Raw genomic sequence first — 20,487 nt, forward strand, 5'->3', positions numbered from 1 at the left:
GGCCGAATGTGGTCGGAGGAGATGCGAGGGCGAGGGGCAGGCACGCCTGAGGGCGTGAGGAGCCCAGGGATGCGGCGTGGGCGTCCTTGAGGGGCGATGCCGGCCCAGTCGAGGCTGGGGGTGGGGGTTGGGAGGTGCCTCCACGCGAAGAGACCACGGGACGTAGTGACCCTTGTAGGGAAGGGGCCCACGTCGGACGTGGGGTCTGTGGAGACCCGGGAGCAGAGGAACACCAGTGCGGGAGTGGGCCTCCTCTGCTCTTGGCGCGCCTGTCTGCGCCTCAATTTCTCGGCCTCCTCGGTTGGCTGTCCTCCCAGCCTTTGGGCCAACGTCCTCCCTGGGCCACCGGCCTCGGCCCCGCCGCCATGCCAGGCCCCGCCCCAGACCCCGTCTCCAGCCTAAGCCCCACCCCTGCCGACCCTTGGCTTCAGCCCCAGGAACCCCGTCTCCTACTTCACCGTTATCTGGAGTCCCGCCTTGAGCTTCAGCCCCGACCCTCCCGGCCCTGGGCCACACCCACCAAGGCCCCTGCTCCGACTTTCTCCCCAGTCCGGCCCCTGGGCCTCTGTCGCTCTGGGCTGCTCCTGGCTCTCCGCTCTTAGTCCTCCCAGCGTCCCCAGGTCCGCCTGCGCTGTCAGTGTCTCTTCCCTGCCCCGGTCACGCCCCCCATTGCCCAGCCCAGCCCCTCCTGTCTGCTCTTCTTTATCTTGCCCCATTCCCCCTCCAGCTCAGCCCGGCTCTGTGCCTTACCTTGTTCTGCTCCGTTTCTCTTGCCTCGCCACCACTCTTCCACCTGTCCCCTTCAGTCCCGACTTCCTCCTTCCACTGTAAACCCCCCGACCCAGGACGAAGTGAAGTGTTTAGGTAAAGCAGTAATAAAATGTGATTGCATATTTAACTTATTTCTGAATGGATAGTGATACATTGCACGTTCAAATATTAAAATTCTATGAAGACCAAAGACTAGGTGTGGCATGGCTAGAATTTTTTTTAAATCAAGTAGGACAAGGAATATCCTTCCTTTATATACAGTCTTTACCAATCAGTGGCAGAAACACCCTACTGGAAAGAAGGCAAGGATAGGTGTAATTTATAAAGGGCCAGTGCGTCTGAAGAAATACAGTAAGCTTTACTGTTAATTTAAGGAAATGCAAAGTTAAAGAATAAAAATACCTTTTTCACCGGTTTAATTTGCAACAGGTTTTGAGGAACGATAATATTCTTGCTGGGCAGACTGGTTACATAATTTGCTGGGCCTAATGCAAAATGAAATATGAGGTCCTTCTTTAAAATATGAAAAATCTCAAGATAGCAAGCAGAGCTTTAGACTAAGCTTGAGGCCCTTCTGAGCATGGAGCCTGGTATGACTGCCCCGGCTGCATGCCCATGAAGCTGGCCCTACTGACTTGCAAGGCAGCTGTGTGATCTATATTGAGGCTGGAAGAGGAAATTAGTGGAAGCCTTGTATGAATGTACTATTCTACCATGGTTCTTTCTCCTCTCAAACACTTACTATTGTCTGATTCTTTTCAATTAGAATGTTCTGGAGGATGTGTAGTGATAGCTCATTATTGTTTTAATTCCTATTTCTCTGATAACTAATGCAGTTGAGCCCCATTTCATGTCTATTAGCAATTTAGCTCTGTTTTGTGCAGTACCTGTTCAAATCTTTTAACTTTATTGTGGCTTTTTAAAAAGATTTTTATTTATTTATTAGACAGAGAAAGAGAGACAGCAAGAGAGGGAACACAAGCAGGGGGAGTGGGAGAGGGAGAAGCAGGCCTCCTGCTGTGCAGGGAACCCAATGAGGAGCTTGATCCCAGGACCCCAGGACCACGACCCGAGCCAAAGGCAGACGCCTAATGACTGAGCCACCCAGGTGCCCCAACTTTTTTGCTCTTATTTAATCTCCCTTTTTCTTACTGATTTGTATGAGTTCTTTAAATATTTTGCATATGAATGCAGTACTTTGTAGGATGTATGTGTTATAAAAGACTCTTTATTCTGTGTAATATAAAATCATTTTAACTCATTTGTTTTTTGAGGTGAAATTCTTCTGTGGTTCATCAAATTAATTCAGTTCATTGTGTTTGGAGTTCAAGTCTCTTTCCCCTACAATGCCATTTCTGAAATACTTCAAGCCTGTGCCTGTGCATTTTCCAGATCTGGGATGGGGCTGAAGTAGCATCTTATCTGAAGATGTGCAACTTTCTTTGAGTCTCTATTTAGGCAGTTGTGTGAAATGAAGTAATTCCTTTTGCTCCAAATCACCTCCACCCCATTGTCCAGGTCTAACTGGGCAGGCTGTTTATAAGTCTCTCTACATAATTTCTGCAGGTCCTGGGTTTCCGTATCTTCTTTTCAAATGATACAGCTCTGCCCATCATCTTCCACAAAGTGTGTTCTGGAGCAGCCTGCCTTTTCGAGTACCTTTGTCCTGAAGCTGTAAAGATGCTGCACATGACAGACGTTTTGGATATCTTGAAGAATACTCAGCTCTTCCGTCTACATGATCAAGAAGAGAATCCAGAAACCATCCCCATAAGAAATCCAGGGGTTCTGAAAGTTTCTCATCAGAAGTTTAGGGATTTTCAGTATCTTTCAGTGACGGGGCCTCACCAAGCTGTGAGCCAAATCCAGGAGCTCTGCCGGCAATGGCTGCAGCCAGAGACCCACACCAAGGAGCAGATGATGGAGCAGCTGGTGCTGGAGCAGTTTCTGAACACGCTACCAGAGGAAGTCCAGAGCTGGGTGAGGTCCAAAAAGCCCAAGAACAGCAAGGAGGCAGGAAGCCTGGTGGCTAGTTTGATCCAAGCATGTGGGGAGAAAGGTGAGAAAGAAAGGAAGCAACTAGCAATTTCTATTTATTTATTGAACATCTTCTGTATGCCTGGCATGCTATAGGAGATGAATAAAAATTAGTCAAGTGGATAAATGAAAGAATGAATTTAAAAAATTTTTTTAAAGATTTTATTTAATTTATTTGACAGGCAGAGATCACAAGTAGGCAGAGAGGCAGGCAGAGAGAGAGTAGGAAGCAGGCTCCCTGCTGAGCAGAGAGCCCAACTCAGGGCTCGATCCCAGGATCCTGGGATCATGACATGAGCGGAAGGCAGAGGCTTTAACCCACTGGGCCACCCAGACGCCCTAAGAATGAATTTTTTTTAAAAGATTTAATGTATTTTTTTTCTAAATAATTAATATCCTTTTTTATTCCATTGTTTGGACTTGCCATAGCTTTTTAATAAAATACATTTTAAGTATATATCAAGACACTGAATGACAATAAACCTATATGTAGCTGATTACTTCCTAAAATTCCTATATTTCTTTTTTTTTCCAATTTATTTATTTTCAGAAAAACATTATTCATTATTTTTTCACCACACCCAGTGCTCCATGCAAGCCGTGCCCTCTATAATACCCACCACCTGGTACCCCAACCTCCCACCCCCCCGCCCCTTCAAACCCCTCAGATTGTTTTTCAGAGTCCATAGTCTCTCATGGTTCACCTCCCCTTCCAATTTACCCAAATTCCCTACTCCTCTCTAACTCCCCTTGTCCTCCATGCTATTTGTTATGCTCCACAAATAAGTGAAACCATATGATAATGTACTTGACAGAGAGAGACAGTGAGAACAGGAACATAAGCAGGGGGAGTGGGAGAGGAAAAGCAGACTTCCTGCAAGGAACCTGACGTAGGGCTCAATCCCAGGACCCTGGGATCATGACCTGAGCCAAAGGCAGATGATTAACAACTGAGCCACCTGGCGCCTCAAGAATGAATTTTTTAATCCAGTCTAATCTGCCTCATATGAGATGGAAGAGATTTGGGGTTTGGCTTTTGCTTTTAATGTTTACTATTTCTCTGAAAGTATCCTTTCTCTCCAGCTTTGTTCCTCCCTGCTCCGTTTCTTATCTCGCCTAAACTTTAGTATCAACACAAAACAAAACAATACACACAGCCATAAAAACAAGGGTATAAAGTGTGGGAAATAAGAGGCCTGGAAGTTTAACCTTTACCAAAATTTGGTTTCTTGGAGACTCAAGTTATTAGGCTAGAACTAAGGGTATTTTAATAATGAAAGAAGAAAGTCATTTACTCCTCATAGTCCTTTGAATAAAAGTGATACTAAAAACAAAACATTGTTTAGGGGTATTTTATATAGAGAGGCAGACAAGGGAACAAAAATATGAATATAAAACCACTGTTGCCGGGACGCCTGGGTGGCTCAGTGGGTTAAAGCCTCTGCCTTCGGCTCGGGTCATGATCCCAGGGTCCTGGGATTGAGCCCTGCATCGGGCTCTCTGCTCAGCGGGGAGCCTGCTTCCTCCTCTTTCTCTGTCTGCCTCTCTGCCTACTTGTGATCTCTGTCTGTCAATAAATAAATAAAATATTAAAAAAAAAACAGAAACAAAAACAAAAAAAAACCAAACCACTGTTGCCTCTGGAGAGAAGGCTGAGGGTGGACAGGAAAAAGCACAAAGGTAGATACAAGTTATTAGAATGTTCTAGATTGGGGGTTGGGTAGCGAATTCATAGGCATTAATTTTACTTAAACCTGTAAATGAGTAAATTTAAACTAAACAGGGTCATGCATGGTTAAGTACTAATATCATGAATCAAGGATTATGATTAATCCAAATATGTGTACCTGCATTTCTTAAAAGGAATTTGAAGATGATAATAATGAACATGTTGAATACTTTTTAAAAATATTTTGTTTATTAATTTGATAGGACAAGCAGGGGGAACAGCAGGCAGAGGGAGAGGGAGAAGCAGGCTCCCCACTGAGCGAGGAGCCTGATGCAGGACTCAGTCCCAGGACTCTGGGATCGTGACCTGAGCTGAAGGCAGATGCTTAACTGCATGTTGAATACTTTCAGTATGCTATATTCTAGGTGTTTTGTATTTACCAATGTATTTAGTTCTCTTAATAGCTCTTGAAATAGGTGTTACCCTTATTCTATAGATGAGACAGAGGCACACAGAGGCTGAGTAACAATTCGTCAGGATTCAGAACTGGGCAGGGGCTCCAGCATCTGTATGTTAATCACGGTGTTAAACTGTCTCAGATGGGCATGGAGGGTGTTGTGTTGTCCCATAGGTTAAAAACTCGGCCAAAGGCCCAGAGCTATTGATGGAGCTGGAATTCGGGGGAAAGGAAAGAGAGCTCCCTAGGATATGAGAAAGAAACAACAGATGAATAAAGGGTGTACTTGGGAAAAGACTACAGGTGGGGGGCCTTCAAGGTTCCGGTTTCTGTAGGGAATATGGTGGCCGTTTTCTAGACCAGTGAATGAAAAAGATGTAGGAAAAGTTCTAAGACTTGATACTTTTTAAAATGCTTGTGCACTTTATATATGTAATGTTTAATCCTTACAAGATCCCTTAGAAGTTTGGTATTCTTTCCATTTTATAGTTGAGAAACTTAAGCTCCCTGGTGGTTGTGAGTGGACAGTGAGGCTGGAAACCACTGAAAGAGAAGGAATTTCCCCCCTTTTTGGAAGGCAGTGGGGAGTCATTGAAAGGTTTAAAGGTTTAAAGAGCTCTGGGAAATGCCCAGAGCTCTTCTTTGGAACTTGCTGTACTGACGGGAGAAAAGATGTCTCTGGTTTTTCTCTTACAGGAAGTCCAGGACTGCTGCTGTCTTCCATGGCAGGAAGTGTGGTACGAGGTGGCAAGCCACTCTCTGTGTCTGTGGGTGCTGCCAGACTGGAATCAGTTCCACAGTCATTCCTTCTCTCTTCTAGGTTTCTCTCCTCAGGACTTTGTCCTCGCAGAAGAGAGGAACACCAAAGAACACCAAAAGGACACGGAGATGTCTGACAGTCTCTCATCTGCTGGATCCCAGGTGAGTGAAACTTTCTTCTGATGTGGTTCTCCAATATGGGGATCTCACCTTTCTGATTTCTAGACCTTCCCTATAGAATTAAATCACATTCTCATTTCCTTTAAATCTTTATATAAATATCACCTAACTGAGCCTTTCCCTGGTTATCCTATTTAAATTTTTTTTCTGACTCAGGGTGCCTGGGTGGCTTAGTCGGTTGAGCTACCTACCGACTCTTAGTTTCGACTCAGGTCGTGATCTCAGGGTCATGTGCTTGAGCCCCATCTCAGGCTCCATGTTCAGTGCAAAGTCTGCTTGTCCCTCTCCCTCTCCTTCTCCCCTGGTTATGAGTGCACTCTCTCTCTCAAATAAATAAAATCTTAAAAAAATTTTTTTCTGACTCCTTATATCCCCTTTCTCTGCTTTATTTTTCTCTGTTGGACTTATCACTATCCCACATACTACCCATTTAACATTTTCATGCTTTTTCTATCTCTTGAATTAAATTTTTTTTAGTATTCCATTTTATGCCCAGTGTTGACTCATTCAGAACAACTCTTATGTGGTTTGCACTGTTATGCTCCTTTTTACATGTGAAATAAATGGCAGCTCTTACAGGGACATGATACTACTCTGCAGTTTTATTTTTTTCACAAATGTTCTCCTGAATGTTCTTGTTAAGTCATTTCTTTAAAGATTTACTTATTTGTGGAGCATAACAAATAGCATGGAGGACAAGGGGCGTTAGAGAGGAGTAGGGAATTTGGGTAAATTGGAAGGGGAGGTGAACCATGAGAGACTATGGACTCTGAGAAACAATCTGAGGGGTTTGAAGTGGCGGGGGGGTGGGAGGTTGGGGTACCAGGTGGTGGGTATTATAGAGGGCATGGCTTGCATGGAGCACTGGGTGTGGTGAAAAAATAATGAATAATGTTTTTCTGAAAATAAATAAATTGAAAAAAAAAAAGATTTATTTATTTACTTTGGTGGGGGAAGGGCAGAGAGAGAGGGAGAGAGATTCTTGAGCAGACTCCATGCTGAGCATGGAGCCCGATTTCTGATTTTATTTTTTTATTTTTTTCGATTTCTGATTTTAAAACTCCAGTTAATAATATTAAATCTATAAATTTTTTTGGTGTTGGCAGTTAATGTGAATTTTAAATAATAAAAAAAAACCCATAATAAGAGCCACATGAACTCCTCTGTAGGAGCTGGCAGCCAGTGTACGACTTCTAGTTTAAATCAGTTGTTCATAGATGCATAATGTTTTCCTGAAAAACATTGTTCATAGATGCATAATGTTTTCCTGAAAACAAAAAAGATGTATATTAATAAAACGTGTATCATATTCTTTTGTAGTCTTCTAACATCTACTTTTTAAATTCAACCTTAGGGATACCTGGGTGGCCTAGTCGGTTCAATGTCTGGTCTTGGTTTCAGCTCGGGTCGTGATCTGGGGTTTGTGGGACTGAGTCCTGTGTTGGGCTCCACACTCAGTGTAGAGTCCGCTTAGGTTTCTCTCTGCCCCTCCCCCACCAGGCGCATGTGCATGTACGTGCCTGTGCACACTCTGTCTCTCAGATAAATAAGTCTTTAATTAACTAATTAGTTGATTGATTCAAACTTAGGTTATCAATTGTTTTTTTTTCCAATTTATTTATTTTCAGAAAAACAGTATTCATTATTTTTTCACCACACCCAGTGCTCCATCAACAATAATACAATAATAGTAGGGGACTTTAACACTCCCCTCACTGAAATGGACAGATTATCAATTGTTTTTTTTTAAAGATTTTATTTATTTATTTGACAGAGTCAGATCACAAGTAGGCAGAGAGGCAGGCAGAGAGAGAGAGGAGGAAGCAGGCTCCCCGCTGAGCAGAGAGCCTGATGCGGGACTCGATCCCAGGACCCTGAGATCATGACCTGAGCCGAAGGCAGCGGCTTAACCCACTGAGCCACCCAGGCGCCCAGGTTATCAATTGTTTTAACTGTGGCTAATTGGTTTGTATTGCTGGAATATTCCATTTTGTCACTATACTGTAATATGTTTATCTCTTCTACTCTAAACAGACATTTGGATTGTTTATAGGTTTTGGGTGTTAGAAACAGCGCTGTTAAGAATATAAATGTCAGGGGGTCCCTGGGTGGCATAGTTGGTTAATTGTAACTCTTGATTTTAGCTCAGGTCATGATCTTGGGAGTCATGAGATCAAGGCCTGTGTCAGCCTCCACAAGATTCTCTTTCTCACCCTGTCTCTCTGCCCCTCCCCCTGCCTCACGCATTTGTGTGTGCTTTTTTTCTGTCTCTCGATGGCCAAGATATATATATATATATATATATATATATATATATATATATATATACACATATATCCCCAAGTACACGTGACAAATATAATTTCTGGGTCCAAAGTGGTTTATCAATTTACATTTCCCCTAACATCTAATAAGAGGTCTCATGGGTCCACATTCTAGACAACGTTTGGTATTGCCAGACTTACTACTTTCTGTCAGTTGAATGAGTATAAATGGTACTTTGTCATTTTGATTTGCATTTCTCTGTTTATTTGTAAGATTGAAAATCTCTTTATGAACTTTTTGCGTTTTACAGATGAGTCACTGAGGCTTAACCTACCCACATTCACAAAGATTGTAAGAACCAGAGTAGGACTTAAAACCTAACTCTTGATTCCCAAGACTGAGGTATACTGCTCAGATTTTAATTATGTACATTCATTATTTCTTTATAAAGTGGCTTAAAAGGATCTTTTAAAAAAAAGATTTTATTTATTTATTTGACACAAAGAGAGAGATCACAGAGAAGCAGGCAGAGAGAGAGAGGGGTGCAGGCTCCCTGCTGAGCAGAGAGCCTGATGCAGAGCTCGATCCCAAGACCCTGAGATTATGACCTGAGCCGAAGGCAAAGGCTTAACCCACTGAGCCACCCAGGTGCCCCTAAAAGGATCTTTTTTTAAAAAAGATTTTATTTATCTGTCAGAGAGAGAGGGTGAGAGAGTGAGTGCATAAGCAAGGGGAGCAGCAGGGAGAGGGAGAAGCAGACTCCCTGCTGAGCAAGGGCCCAATGTATGTCTCAATCCCAGGACCCTGGAATCACAACATGAGCCAAAGACAGACAATTAACCAAATGAGCCACTCAGGGATCTCTTAAGAGGATCTTTGCCTCCAATCCAAATTTGTAGTAATTAGCAGCAAGAACTATCTCAGAAATATTCCCCCTTCTTTCATACTACAAGACAAAGAAAGGTACATCACTAGGTCCCTGTATTCTCTGGATTAGACCACGTGTATTAGAAGCTTTCTGCCGGGGGAACCTGGGTGGCTTAGTTGGTTAAGCATCTGCCTTCTACTCAGGTGATGATCCCAGGGTTCTAGGATCAAGCCCCACATCTGGCTCCCTGCTCAGCAGGGAGCCGGCTTCTCCTTCTTTCCAGTTTGTGCTCTCTCATTCTCTCTCTCTCTCTCTCAACTAAATAAAATCTTTGGGGGGGGGAGAAGTTTTCTGTCAGTATGAATGCTTTATGTTCAGTCCTCTCTCATCCCCCTCCTTGAGATAATTTCTCAAGGAGGCTCCTTCCCCCTCCTTGAGATAATTTCTGTATTTTGATCATTTGGAGGTATTTCTGGTATTTTAGGAGTTGGTGACTTTCCAGGATGTGGTTGTGGACTTCAGTCCAGAGGAATTAACCTACCTTAGTGCTGCTCAGAGGAACCTCTACCGGGAGGTGATGCTGGAGAATTACAGGAATCTGGTCTCCTTAGGTAAGGCTACCTTCTCCCTGGAACTTGGCTTCTGCCCGCTAGTGCAGTGGTTCTCTACTCTTCTGTGTCCTCACCTCAGGAACATCAGTAATAGTGGTTCACCATGTCGGTGAATCTCAACTCAGTTCAAAGACAATATTTTAATATCAAGTTCACTCTTACTCATAATAGGGCTAACATTGAGTATTTACATGTGTCAGACATTCATCTAAGCATTGTACATGTCTTAATTCCTTTAATCCTTGCACTGGTCCGGTGAGGGAGAAGTATATTTCCTGTTATTGTTATTATTGCCATTTTACAGTTGAGGAAACAGAGTCATGGGAAAGTTAAATTACCTAAAGCCACACAGCTACAACATGGCAGGTTGAGACTGGACCCTTAGTTGTTCAGCTCCAGAATCTGCTCCTTTAAATTCATTGGTTGTACTGGGGGTGGGCTTCATCAGACTTTGGCACAGTAGAAGTCTCCCAGTGATGTTTTTTGAATGTGTGAAGGAATTGATGAAAATTTCAGGAGCTCCAAAAGCTTTTACTAGACTTAAAGTTTAAGAGTCAGGGAATGCCGGTCTCTCTTTACGTTCAGAGGCAAGTTATAATATTAACTCCCCACAAGCTAAATGTTTTTAGTATCAGTGCCAGGATCTTCATTTCAGTGGCTTTTTGGGGAGCCCAAGGTCTCCTGAAACACACAGTCAAACCAAACACCATTCCAAAGACAGTAAGCTGGTGCTCTTGTCCTTGTGAAGTCACAGACATATGTGGGAGATGGAAATGCCTTATCTCAAACCAGGCACAAGAGTGTATAATTTGAGGGGCGCCTGAGTGGTACAGTCGGTTAAGGGTCCAACTCTTGGTTTTGGCTCAGGTCATGATCTCAGGGTTCTGGGATCAAGTCCCACATTGGGCTCTGTGCTCAGCAGAGTTCGTTTGATATTCTCTCTCCTTCTTCCTCTGCCCCTTCCACTCTTGCATGTGCCCTCTCTCTCTCTCTCCCTCTCAAATAAATAAATATTAAAAAGAAGAGTGTGTTATTTGAATTGCGACTTCTGTTGTTCACAAAGAAGGCCAGAGGAGTGTCTTTCCCAATATAACTCTTTTCTCTCACTTACCACATTTGTGACTTAAAATAGAGGGAATAAGTCGGTTCTACCCTTTTAGTCCTCATACAGTCACCTGAAGCTGTTTTGGCTTCTTGTATCACTGCAGGTTTTGGGTTAGCAGAGATTTTACATATGTAAAATATGATTTTACATTTCATAGTGTCACCCAGGACATTGTCTTCCCAAATGTGGAATGAGTACAGTGGACTGTAGAGAAGGTTATTTTAGGTAATACCTCTTGTTGGCCTTCCATTTTAGTAAAGAGAGAGCAGACCGCAGCCCCTGAGCCTTAGCCAGGCAACCAAAACGAGGCAGCACTCAGTAACATTAATTTCGGTTGGATCTGTTGCTGTATTATCTTCAGGGTTTTTTTTTTTTTCAAATGACTGTGGTTTCTGTTTTTAAGGTTCATATAAAGCTTTCATTTAAATATGTATATTCAAGTTAAAAAGAGATGATCTAAAGAAGAGTATTAAATGCTAAATGTTACTACAAGTGGCACATAGATAGGGCCAGAATGTGAAGGTCATCAATAAATTTATCATTGAAATTGTCAGTACGGCAGGCACTGGTGTTATACAATTGATGAAGTTTCCTGTTTTCATGGATGTTACTAATTTTAATGGGGTGAGACAGACAATAAATAAGGAAATAATGAGGTAGTGTCTTAGTTCGTTTGGTCTTTATAACAATATCCCAGAATGGGTAGTTTCTAAACAACAACCATTTATTTCTCATAGTTCTAGAGTCTGGAAGTCAAAGATCAGGGTTCCAGCACAGTCAGATGAGCCTGTCTTCTGGGTCCTAGGCTTCCTATTCCTTCCTCACTGGGTGGAAAGGGCTAGGTATTCTCTCTGAAGCCTTTTTTTTTTTTTAATTAATTTATTTTTTTCAGCGTAACAGTATTCATTGTTTTTGCACCACACCCAGTGCTCCATGCAATCTGTGCCCTCTCTGATACCCACCACCTGGTTCCCCCAACCTCCCACCCCCCACCCCTTCTTTAAATAAGGGCATTAATCCCATCCATGAAGGCTCTATCCTCATGACCTAAGCACATTTCAAAAAAGCCCACCTTCTAATAACACCACAGTGGGCATTAGGACTTCAACATAGGAATTTTGGGGAAATGCAAACATTTAGACCACAGCAGGTGGCCTGCAAATGACTGAAGTTTGGGAAACACAGGACTGGGGGAGGGAGAAGGAGCATTTTAAGACGAAGGGAATGAAGGTATCAGGAGGAAAAGAACTTTCTTTTTAAAAAAAGATTATATTTATTTATTTTAGAGAGAGTGCACAAGCGGGGGGATCAGAGGGAGAGGGAGAAGCAGACTCCCTGCTGAGCAGGGAGCCTGATGTGGGTCTTGATCCCAGGACCCTGGATTATGACCTGAGCTGAAGGCAGCTGCTGAACTGCCTTAGCCACCCAGTGCCCCAGGAAAAGAACTTTCTGAGCAGTTGTGATATCAGGTCCCCCAAACTGAAGTAGAGAGCCCAGCACACCGTCCTCAAGCCCCCTTCTCAGTATTTACTCCTGAACATAGTTTTTCGGCCTTGGCACAGTTGATATTTGCCCAGATCATTTCTTGCTGTGGAAGAATGTTCCGGGCATTGCAGGGTGTTTGGCAACCTTGCCTCTATGTACTAGACATCAATAGCCTTCCTTCCTGTGTCTGAACTTGTAACAACAAAAAATTTCTCCATTTGGGCCAAAATCATTAGAAACAGGCTTCACTTTTGTTTTGTGTGAATCTGCATCTTCCTTATTATCTCTGAGTCTTTGGTGCCTAGGCTGGAAGTTGCTGCAGGTACAAGGCAGAACCACCTAGTTATGAGTCTCCTTCTTCAACAGGGTACCAGTTCTCTAAACCCGACATTATCTCACAGCTGGAAGAAGAAGAGTCACGTGTGAGGGAAGAAGACAGCAATACAGAGCTGTGTCAAGGTGAGTAACAAGGGGGAAGCCCATGGAGACCGGAATTGTGGGAAGATAACACCCTACCCCCAATCAGGTGGGATGGTGGCTGGGAGCTGTTGGTCAGAGAGCATCCCTCAGAGTCCTCTCAGGCCAGGGAGAGAGAGGTGGTAGGTGCTGGTAGGCGCTCTCACCTCAGGGCTCACAAGCCTTCACCACCTAGTGTGCACTTAGTTCCTCTTTTATCTGCTCTTTCCCTTCGGAGTGACTCTCTTGCCTTGTGCCAGGGAGGCCTGTTTCCCTTTCCTCTAGTGTTCCAACCTCTGTACTTATCTGTGACTTTCCCTTTGCAGCTAGAAAGCCTTGGTCTTTCCTCTTTAACTGAGACAAGAACAAACCTTGGCATGATACCACTTTTCTTTCCATTTGCCTACATTTTCCCTCATGGCAGTTTTCCAGATTTGTTGGCACCCAAAGGCTCCCTTTCCCTTCCCTCTTTAACCCCCATAATCTGCATTCATTCCCCTACCTCTGCCAACACACACACACAAGGTCTCACGTATCTCTCTCCATCTTTCCCTCTCCCTCTCTCACACTCAGTTCTACAGCCCCCCAAAAGTCCCTACCAACATCCTCATGGCTTAAGGATAAGAACATTTTAGACTTAAATTCTCCAAACTCTATGGCTACAATATGATAACATTTTCCATCTTTATGAAATCCTCTCCTTCTCTGCTTTGGAGATCAGCCAGGATTATCGTTGCCCTTCAGCCCCTGTTAACATAAAAGCATACCCAAACTGTATAAGCCATAGGCGGATTGTATTAGCTTATAATGTTGCTCACCTGGGCTTCAGGGATGGCTGGATTTAGGGGCTCAATGATGTTATCAAGGGCCTACTTTCATTTTTTTTCACTCTGCCAATAAGGCCAAAGGCTAGGATGAGGTGGACGAGAGAGCAGGCGAGAGCAAGTGAGTAGGCTTGTCCAAGAAGTATTCTTAGGAGCGAGGGTGCTTCTTCTTAGAAGCCCTTGACACACCTCTCTTCATTTTTCAGTTTTCCCTTTGGGTCATAGCCCATTCCTGAACCCGTAGCTGTGGCCAGTCTAGTGCTAATCAGTACAGCTTTCCCTGCCTTCTCCTGTGTAGACAAAGAAGCAGATGTCCAAGCAAAATTCAAGGACCTGCCAAGGGGACCCTACTTGCCTCAGCATTGTCTTTAATACCTTCTTTACATTGACTCTTTGACTCCTTCAGTCATTCCACAGATTTTTATTGAGCCTTTTTGGTGGGTCAGACCTGTTCTAGGTTCTGTGGCTACAGTAATGAACAAGTCAGACATACACAAATAATAGAGTGTGAGTGTAAAGCAGACAGCGACAAATGGGAGGCCACTTAAGATAGGTAGTCAGACAGAGGAAGAACCACATAGAAATCTTGAGGAAGAGTGTTGCAGGCAGGAGGAATAACAAATACAAAGGCTGCAAGTTTGGAATGAGCTTGGGTGTTCCAGAAAAAGGAAGAAAAGCGATATGGTCTGAGAAAGTGGTGGGGGATGGGAGATAATGTTGAGAAGATGGACATAGGCCAGCTCACGTAAGAGTATGTTAAAGAATGTGGATTCATTACAAATGAGATGTGAAAAAGGCGTTAGAGGTGTTGAGCCAGGGAATGAGGTAGTATTATTGACTCCTTAGAACTGTGCTGTCTGGTGTGGCAGCCACTAGGCATACAGAGTTGAATTTACATAATTATAATTGCATAAATTTAAATTCTGTCACACCAGCCACATTTCAAGTGCTCATTACCTCATGTGGCCAGTGGCTATGTATCAGACAGCAAAAATATACATCATTTACCTCACTGTGGGGCATTCCACTGGGCAGCCTGTTCTAGAAAGATCCCTCTGGCTGTTCAATGGAAAGTGGGCTTTAGGAAGACCAGCCGAGAAACCAGTTGGGAACCTGCTAGTGCGGGCTGAAGCTGATGGAGGCTGGTGCTGTGATTGTGGAGTACAGCTCCACAGGGAGCTCCACAGGGAGCTCCACAGCTCTACAGGGACTTTTGGGGGGGCTGTAGAACTGAGTGTGAGAGAGGGAGAGGGAAAGATGGAGAGAGATACACCGAGGTAGTCTCGGTGCGGAGAATGGGCAGAACAGCTGTCTCTTAGTCTGCCATGTTTGTGTCTTGTCTCCAAAGACCATTTCCTAAAAGATCTATTCCATTGTGATGGTCCAGTTATCCCTTCCCTGATGAGTTCCTAGTCTCTATTCTGGCTCTGCTGTTTCGTCTGTACTTCACTCACCCAGCCGGCTATCTGCCCGGATGCAACTATTGTGTTCATCCTTGTCTCTTGTCAGTTTCTTTCCCAGAGTTGCCTTTGTAAAGCACAAACTTTTGACTAATACCACTCTCCAAAGAAAATTCAAACTTTTAGCAAAACATTTAAACCCCTCTCAATCTGCATAATATCTGTCCTGTTATTTTTGGTCCCTTTCTATGTTTCTACTCTAATGATGTGTCTCTATGGAAAGAATAGAGGAACTTTTAAATTTCTTTTAGATGGGGAGGAAAGACCTAAAACCAAAGATCTAACTCCAGAGCAAAGTCTGCCTATGGAAAAGTCATCCTCAGGGGCAGGAATGGAGGATCAGATGGGAGGAAACTTCTGCAGTGTCTCTGTAGGAGAGCCTTCTCCTGATGACCCATCAGATTCATGCCAGGTCAACCAGGAGAAACCTTTGAGTCCTGTAACAATGGGTGAGCCCAAGTCCCCTGCTCAAGAAAGAAGCCACGACAGTGATGATTCTGAGAGCAGCTCAGATCTTACTAAACAATCAGAAGGCCCTCCAGGAAAGGATCCCCAGGAACGTGCTACTCCTGGAGTTTGCACCAGGTCCCAGCCAGTGGATGATGAGTCTTTCCTCCAAGAGAACAGATGTGGATTTTGTGAAAGAACTTTTCTTACCCAGACAGCTCGTGAGAGACATGAGCAGATCCATACTGGGAAGAAACCATTTGAATGTAAACGATGTGGAGAAGCCTTTTACCTCATGCCACACCTCACCAGACATCAGAGGACTCATTCCAGCGAGAAGTCCTCTGGATACGATGAAGGTGGAAAGCCCTTCATCCAGCATGCAGATATCTGTGGCCGTATAAGAATTCATAGCCAGGAAGACTACTATGAATGTTTCCAGTGTGGCAGAGCCTTTATCCAGGATGTGCATCTTTTTCAACATCTCAAAGCCCACGAGGCAGCAAAAGCCCTTCCACCTGGGTTGCCCCGCATTAAGACGTACTTAATTCGCTATCAGAGGAAACATGACTATGTTGGAGAGAGAGCCTGCCAGTGTTGTGACTGTGGCAAAGCCTTCAGTCGGAGTTCACATCTCATTCAACACTATCGAATTCATGCTCAAGAGAGACCTTACCAGTGTCAGCTGTGCGGGAAGTGTTTCAGCCGACCTTCATACCTCACTCAACATTATCAACTTCATTCTCAAATGAAACCTGAGGAGTGCAGTTATTACTGAAAACCTCCAGTCAGAGAACATTCTCGACATCTTCAACTTTGGCTCCATTGTGGAGAGAGTCCCTCTGAGTGCTGTGAATGTGAGAAGACCTTCCACCAGCCCTCACAACTTAGTAACTTGAAAACTCATCATGATGTGATAAAGAGAAATGACGAATGGTTGCAAGGGTATAGCACAATATTTTGGCAAAAAAAGATTCAGCACATGTGTCAGTAATCAAAATCCTTATAAAGAACATTTTTGTTGCATAGGAAAGATGTTAATAGATTTTGCCTTTCTTTGGTGGTATTCATGGAATGGGAAACTTTGATCTTGACTACCCCAACAAAACATTTGTGACTGGCAGTTGGACTCCAGATAGACAATCTGTTCTCAAGTTTTTCTAGAAGTGTTTACATATAGTATCTTCACCACATGGGATGTGTCAACACAGAGCACGCTAGAAAGATTTTCAAGGTGTCCTGATACTGATTCATCTGCAAAGCCTGTTGTAATTGGTAATGTATTCACATCATACCACATCATTTACAAAACATTGTCATGTATATTATTTTATTTGATGTTTTAAGGAATGCTATGAGGTATCTAGTGAGCATGTTCAATTTTTACAGGCAAACAGACTTGAAACTCCCAAATTGCCTGTTGATCTGACCTAGGTTGTAAGTGATGAAGGAACTGAACACAGGTTTTGTTCTATTTTGAGATTTCATGAGATATTTATTTTACATCTTGATATTCAACCCTGGTTTTCTTTATTCCTGCCACTTGCTCTCTGAAGAAACGGTGCAGTGCTCTACTGCCTTCAGCACCTTCCTCTGCAGGAGGCCCAGCACCGTTTCACAGGAAATTGGACCAGGACACCTACAGTATTAGAGGTTCAGAAAGCTTTCTTAGGGTGAGGTATGAGAGCCACTTCTCTCGAGATTTAAGATTGGTGGATGTCTTTTTGAGACTAATTCAGGGAAGTGTATTTTTGCAAAACACTTTTTTGTAAGTCTTCTTGTACATTGTGAAATGGTTACTAATCAAGGAGAATTTTTTGGTAGTTTTCTGTGGTGGTTTGAGGGATTGGGGTTTCTTGCCTCCTTTTTCCTTCCTTTAAAAAAATCCTGTTTGAGAATTTTCTTGGGTTGTGGGCATCATTAACGCAGCCAACTTCACCTAAAATCCTAATTCTATGCAGAATACACTTCACTGTTTAAATGTATGAGCCTGAATTGCATAGAAATCTCTTGAATACCATATTGCTATAATGTTAAAAACTCTCCATCACTGCCTTGACTGGTGGCCAGATGCAGAGACACATGGACCAGGATCCCCAAAACCTAATTCCTTGCCTGGTAAGGTGAGTCTTACTGCTGTTATTCACTGTCCTGCTTTTTCTTATCAGCCCTTTTTGAGGCTGATCTATGATCCGTGGCCCAGAGTCATGGTATTAAAAGCAAACATGACTGGTCAGAACCTAATGAACCAAACAAGCGTTAGCCACACAACCCCTCTTCATTTCCAAATTCTAGATGAAATAGCCCTCATTGGCAGGCCCTCTTTTCCCACAAGAGTCTACTCTTCAGCCCACTGTAGGTTGGTTTCTGAGCCTGCCACCACTCCTACAGAGGAGCAGGATGTCAATGCATCTTACTGATGGTGATGTTGATTGGTCTTGATGTCTTGACCTAAAGTGCTGTCCGGGGGGTTGTTCTTTAAAGTTACTATTTATTTCTCCTTGTAATTAATAAATATCTTACAGGAGAGATTTTAAAACTATGCAAGTACAGATCTTTCTTGCCTTACAATGAGGCTTTATCCTAATAAACTTGTTGTAAATTGAAAATATCATAAGCTGAAAGGGCATTTAATATGCCTCAGCTACTGAACATCATAGCTTAACATCTTCTACCTTAAAAGTGCTCAGAATACTTATACTTGCCTACAGCTGGGCAAAGTTATTTAACACAAAGCCTGTTGTATAACGGTATTGAATATCTCATGTAATTTATGAAATACTGTACGGAAAGTGGAAAACAGGATGACTGCATGGGTACAGAAGGGTTCTAAGTGTGTTGGTTGTTAATCCTTTGATTGCAAGTCTGGCAGGGAGCTGGGGCTCGCTGCCACTCGCTGCCTCTGTCCAGCATCGTGAGGGAGTATTGTACCGTGTATCATTAGCTGGGGGGAAAGATAAAAATTTTAAATTTGAAAAATAGTTTCTGCTGAATGCTTGTTGCTTTTGTAAAGTCATTGTAAAGTCAAAATATCATAATTGAGCCATTATAAGTTGGGGGCCATCTGTATCCAGCTTCTCCTCAAACTTTCACTCATTAAATTTTAGCATCTTGCAGGTGGATCTTGCCTACACCGATTGTGACTCTGTGGTATTGGCGAATTTCTATTTCCCTCATTCTTTCTATATTTAGTAATTACATTTCTCCTGTAAGTTACCCTCCCTATTTATTTATTCAGTAATTTATTTATATCAGTATGAATTAATGGATATTTATTTTTTTCTATGGGCTGTAATTAAATACTATTTTTTTTAATTTTTTTTTTCCAATTTATTTATTTTCAGAAAAACAGTATTCATTATTTTTTCACCACACCCAGTGTTCCATGCAAGTCGTGCCCTCTATAATACCCACCACCTGGTACCCCAACCTCCCACCACCCCCCGCCACTTCAAACTATTTATTTTACTGTTCATATTCTTCCAGCTTTGGCCATTGGGAACCCTTTCAGGTTGGCTCCTGGGACTTTTCAACAAGATGCCATCCTTTTCTGAACGCTTCTAACTTGCTACACCCTCCTTAAGTCCTCTCCCTTCCCCTCCAGGAATACCCTGTATGACTTTCTGATGGATTCTACCTCCCATTTTGTGAAATCTGCTTCTTTCCCCAGGACCATCCATTTACTTAGGCCCCTGTCAATCTCAGTCATTTCATTAATGCCTTTGCCATTTTTGCTAAATCTGCATCCTACCCAGATTGTGATTCACTTACTACATTTTTGAAAATGTCTTCTCTGTTTTTTAAACTTTAATACATGTACTTTATTTATTTATTTATTTTAAAGATTTTATTTATTGAGAGAGAGAGAGCACAAGCCAGGGGAGAGGCAAAGAAAGGGAGAAGCAGGCTCTCTGCCAAGCAAGGGGCTCCATCCCAGGACCTCAGGCTCATGGCCTGAACCGAAGGCAGATGCTTAACTGACTGAGCCACCCAAATACTCCTTAATACATCTACTTTAGAAGGAAAATTTCAAATCACCCCAGGCCATAATCAGATTCCGATTGCCGCTAAGATGTCTTTTTATAGTTAGCTCATTTGAATCCAGATTCAAACATGATCTACAAATTGTATTTGGTTGTCTTGTCTCTTGAGTCTTAATATAAAGCAGTCTTCTCTTAATTTTTTAAGGCCTTGTGTGACCCCAAGGATAATGTGGGATGTACCTCGCTCCTTTCCCCACCCAGTTCCCTATATATCTAATAGTTTGGGTAATCTTATATTTTGGTTTAATTTTTAATTTGAAAGCACTTACTTTTAAACTCCTTATTTACATCGGGGTAAAAAGTCCCATATAACATAATATTTGCCATCTCAAACATTTTTAGGTTTGCAGCTCAGTGGTATTAATTATAGTCACATTATTGTTCAGCAGATCCCAGGACTTTATCATCTCGCGAAACAAAAACTCTATACCCATTAAGCAGTAACTCTACATTCTCCCTTTCCCCAGTCCTGTGACCATAATTCTAGCATCCTTTTTTTCTGTTAAGGTTTTGTGTGATTATGCAAATAATACTGGAAGAAACTGTGCCAGTTGTCCTGTAGGATGTCCCCATTCTAAATCTGTCTGCTTCCTGTGGTGTCCTCAAGCTTATTCCTCTCTGTATTTTCTGTAAATGGAAGTTAGTGTATCAGAGACTTGGATTCATCTTCAACTTCCTTGGCAAGAATACCTTTTAGGTAGTTTTGTGTGCTTTACCAGCATGATCTGGAGTTGGCTTTTCCTAGGGGCCCAGCTTTTTAAAGTCATTCTCTAAGTCACTGCACCAGTCAGAGGCAATGAGGTTTCAAAGTGTTTGCCATCTCTGGGTTATACATAGGCCGGCTGCTTTAGTTCCTTCTGCATTATCTCTTCCAGATTCCTCTAAATTCCTCCATCACTCCAGATTGGTCTTCACACACTTGAATTAAGAGGTGGTGGGAACTCCTTGAGGAGCCTGGGTGTGGGCCATTTGTTGAGAATTCTGGGCCAGGGCTTCAGACTGCTTGAGGAGCCTTAACTAGAGAAAGTCAAGGAGCATGACTTGACCAAT

At 42.9% G+C, this 20,487-nt stretch overlaps 1 protein-coding gene across 1 annotated transcript in view; it reads left to right on the top strand.

Moving 5' to 3' along the window:
- ZIM2 (zinc finger imprinted 2) overlaps nucleotides 1–16,172 on the top strand; it is a 32,955-nt gene extending 16,783 nt beyond the window's left edge. Inside the window, exons 3-7 of the mRNA XM_044260137.1 lie at nucleotides 2,338–2,830; nucleotides 5,755–5,855; nucleotides 9,491–9,617; nucleotides 12,574–12,666; nucleotides 15,199–16,172. Of these exons, the coding sequence (XP_044116072.1) occupies nucleotides 2,338–2,830; nucleotides 5,755–5,855; nucleotides 9,491–9,617; nucleotides 12,574–12,666; nucleotides 15,199–16,172 (1,788 nt within the window). The remainder of the gene's footprint in view (nucleotides 1–2,337; nucleotides 2,831–5,754; nucleotides 5,856–9,490; nucleotides 9,618–12,573; nucleotides 12,667–15,198) is intronic.
- Nucleotides 16,173–20,487: the final 4,315 nt, after the last annotated feature.

Source organism: Neovison vison, chromosome 7 (assembly GCF_020171115.1).
Source record: "Neovison vison isolate M4711 chromosome 7, ASM_NN_V1, whole genome shotgun sequence".
Taxonomy (NCBI): domain Eukaryota; kingdom Metazoa; phylum Chordata; class Mammalia; order Carnivora; family Mustelidae; genus Neogale; species Neogale vison.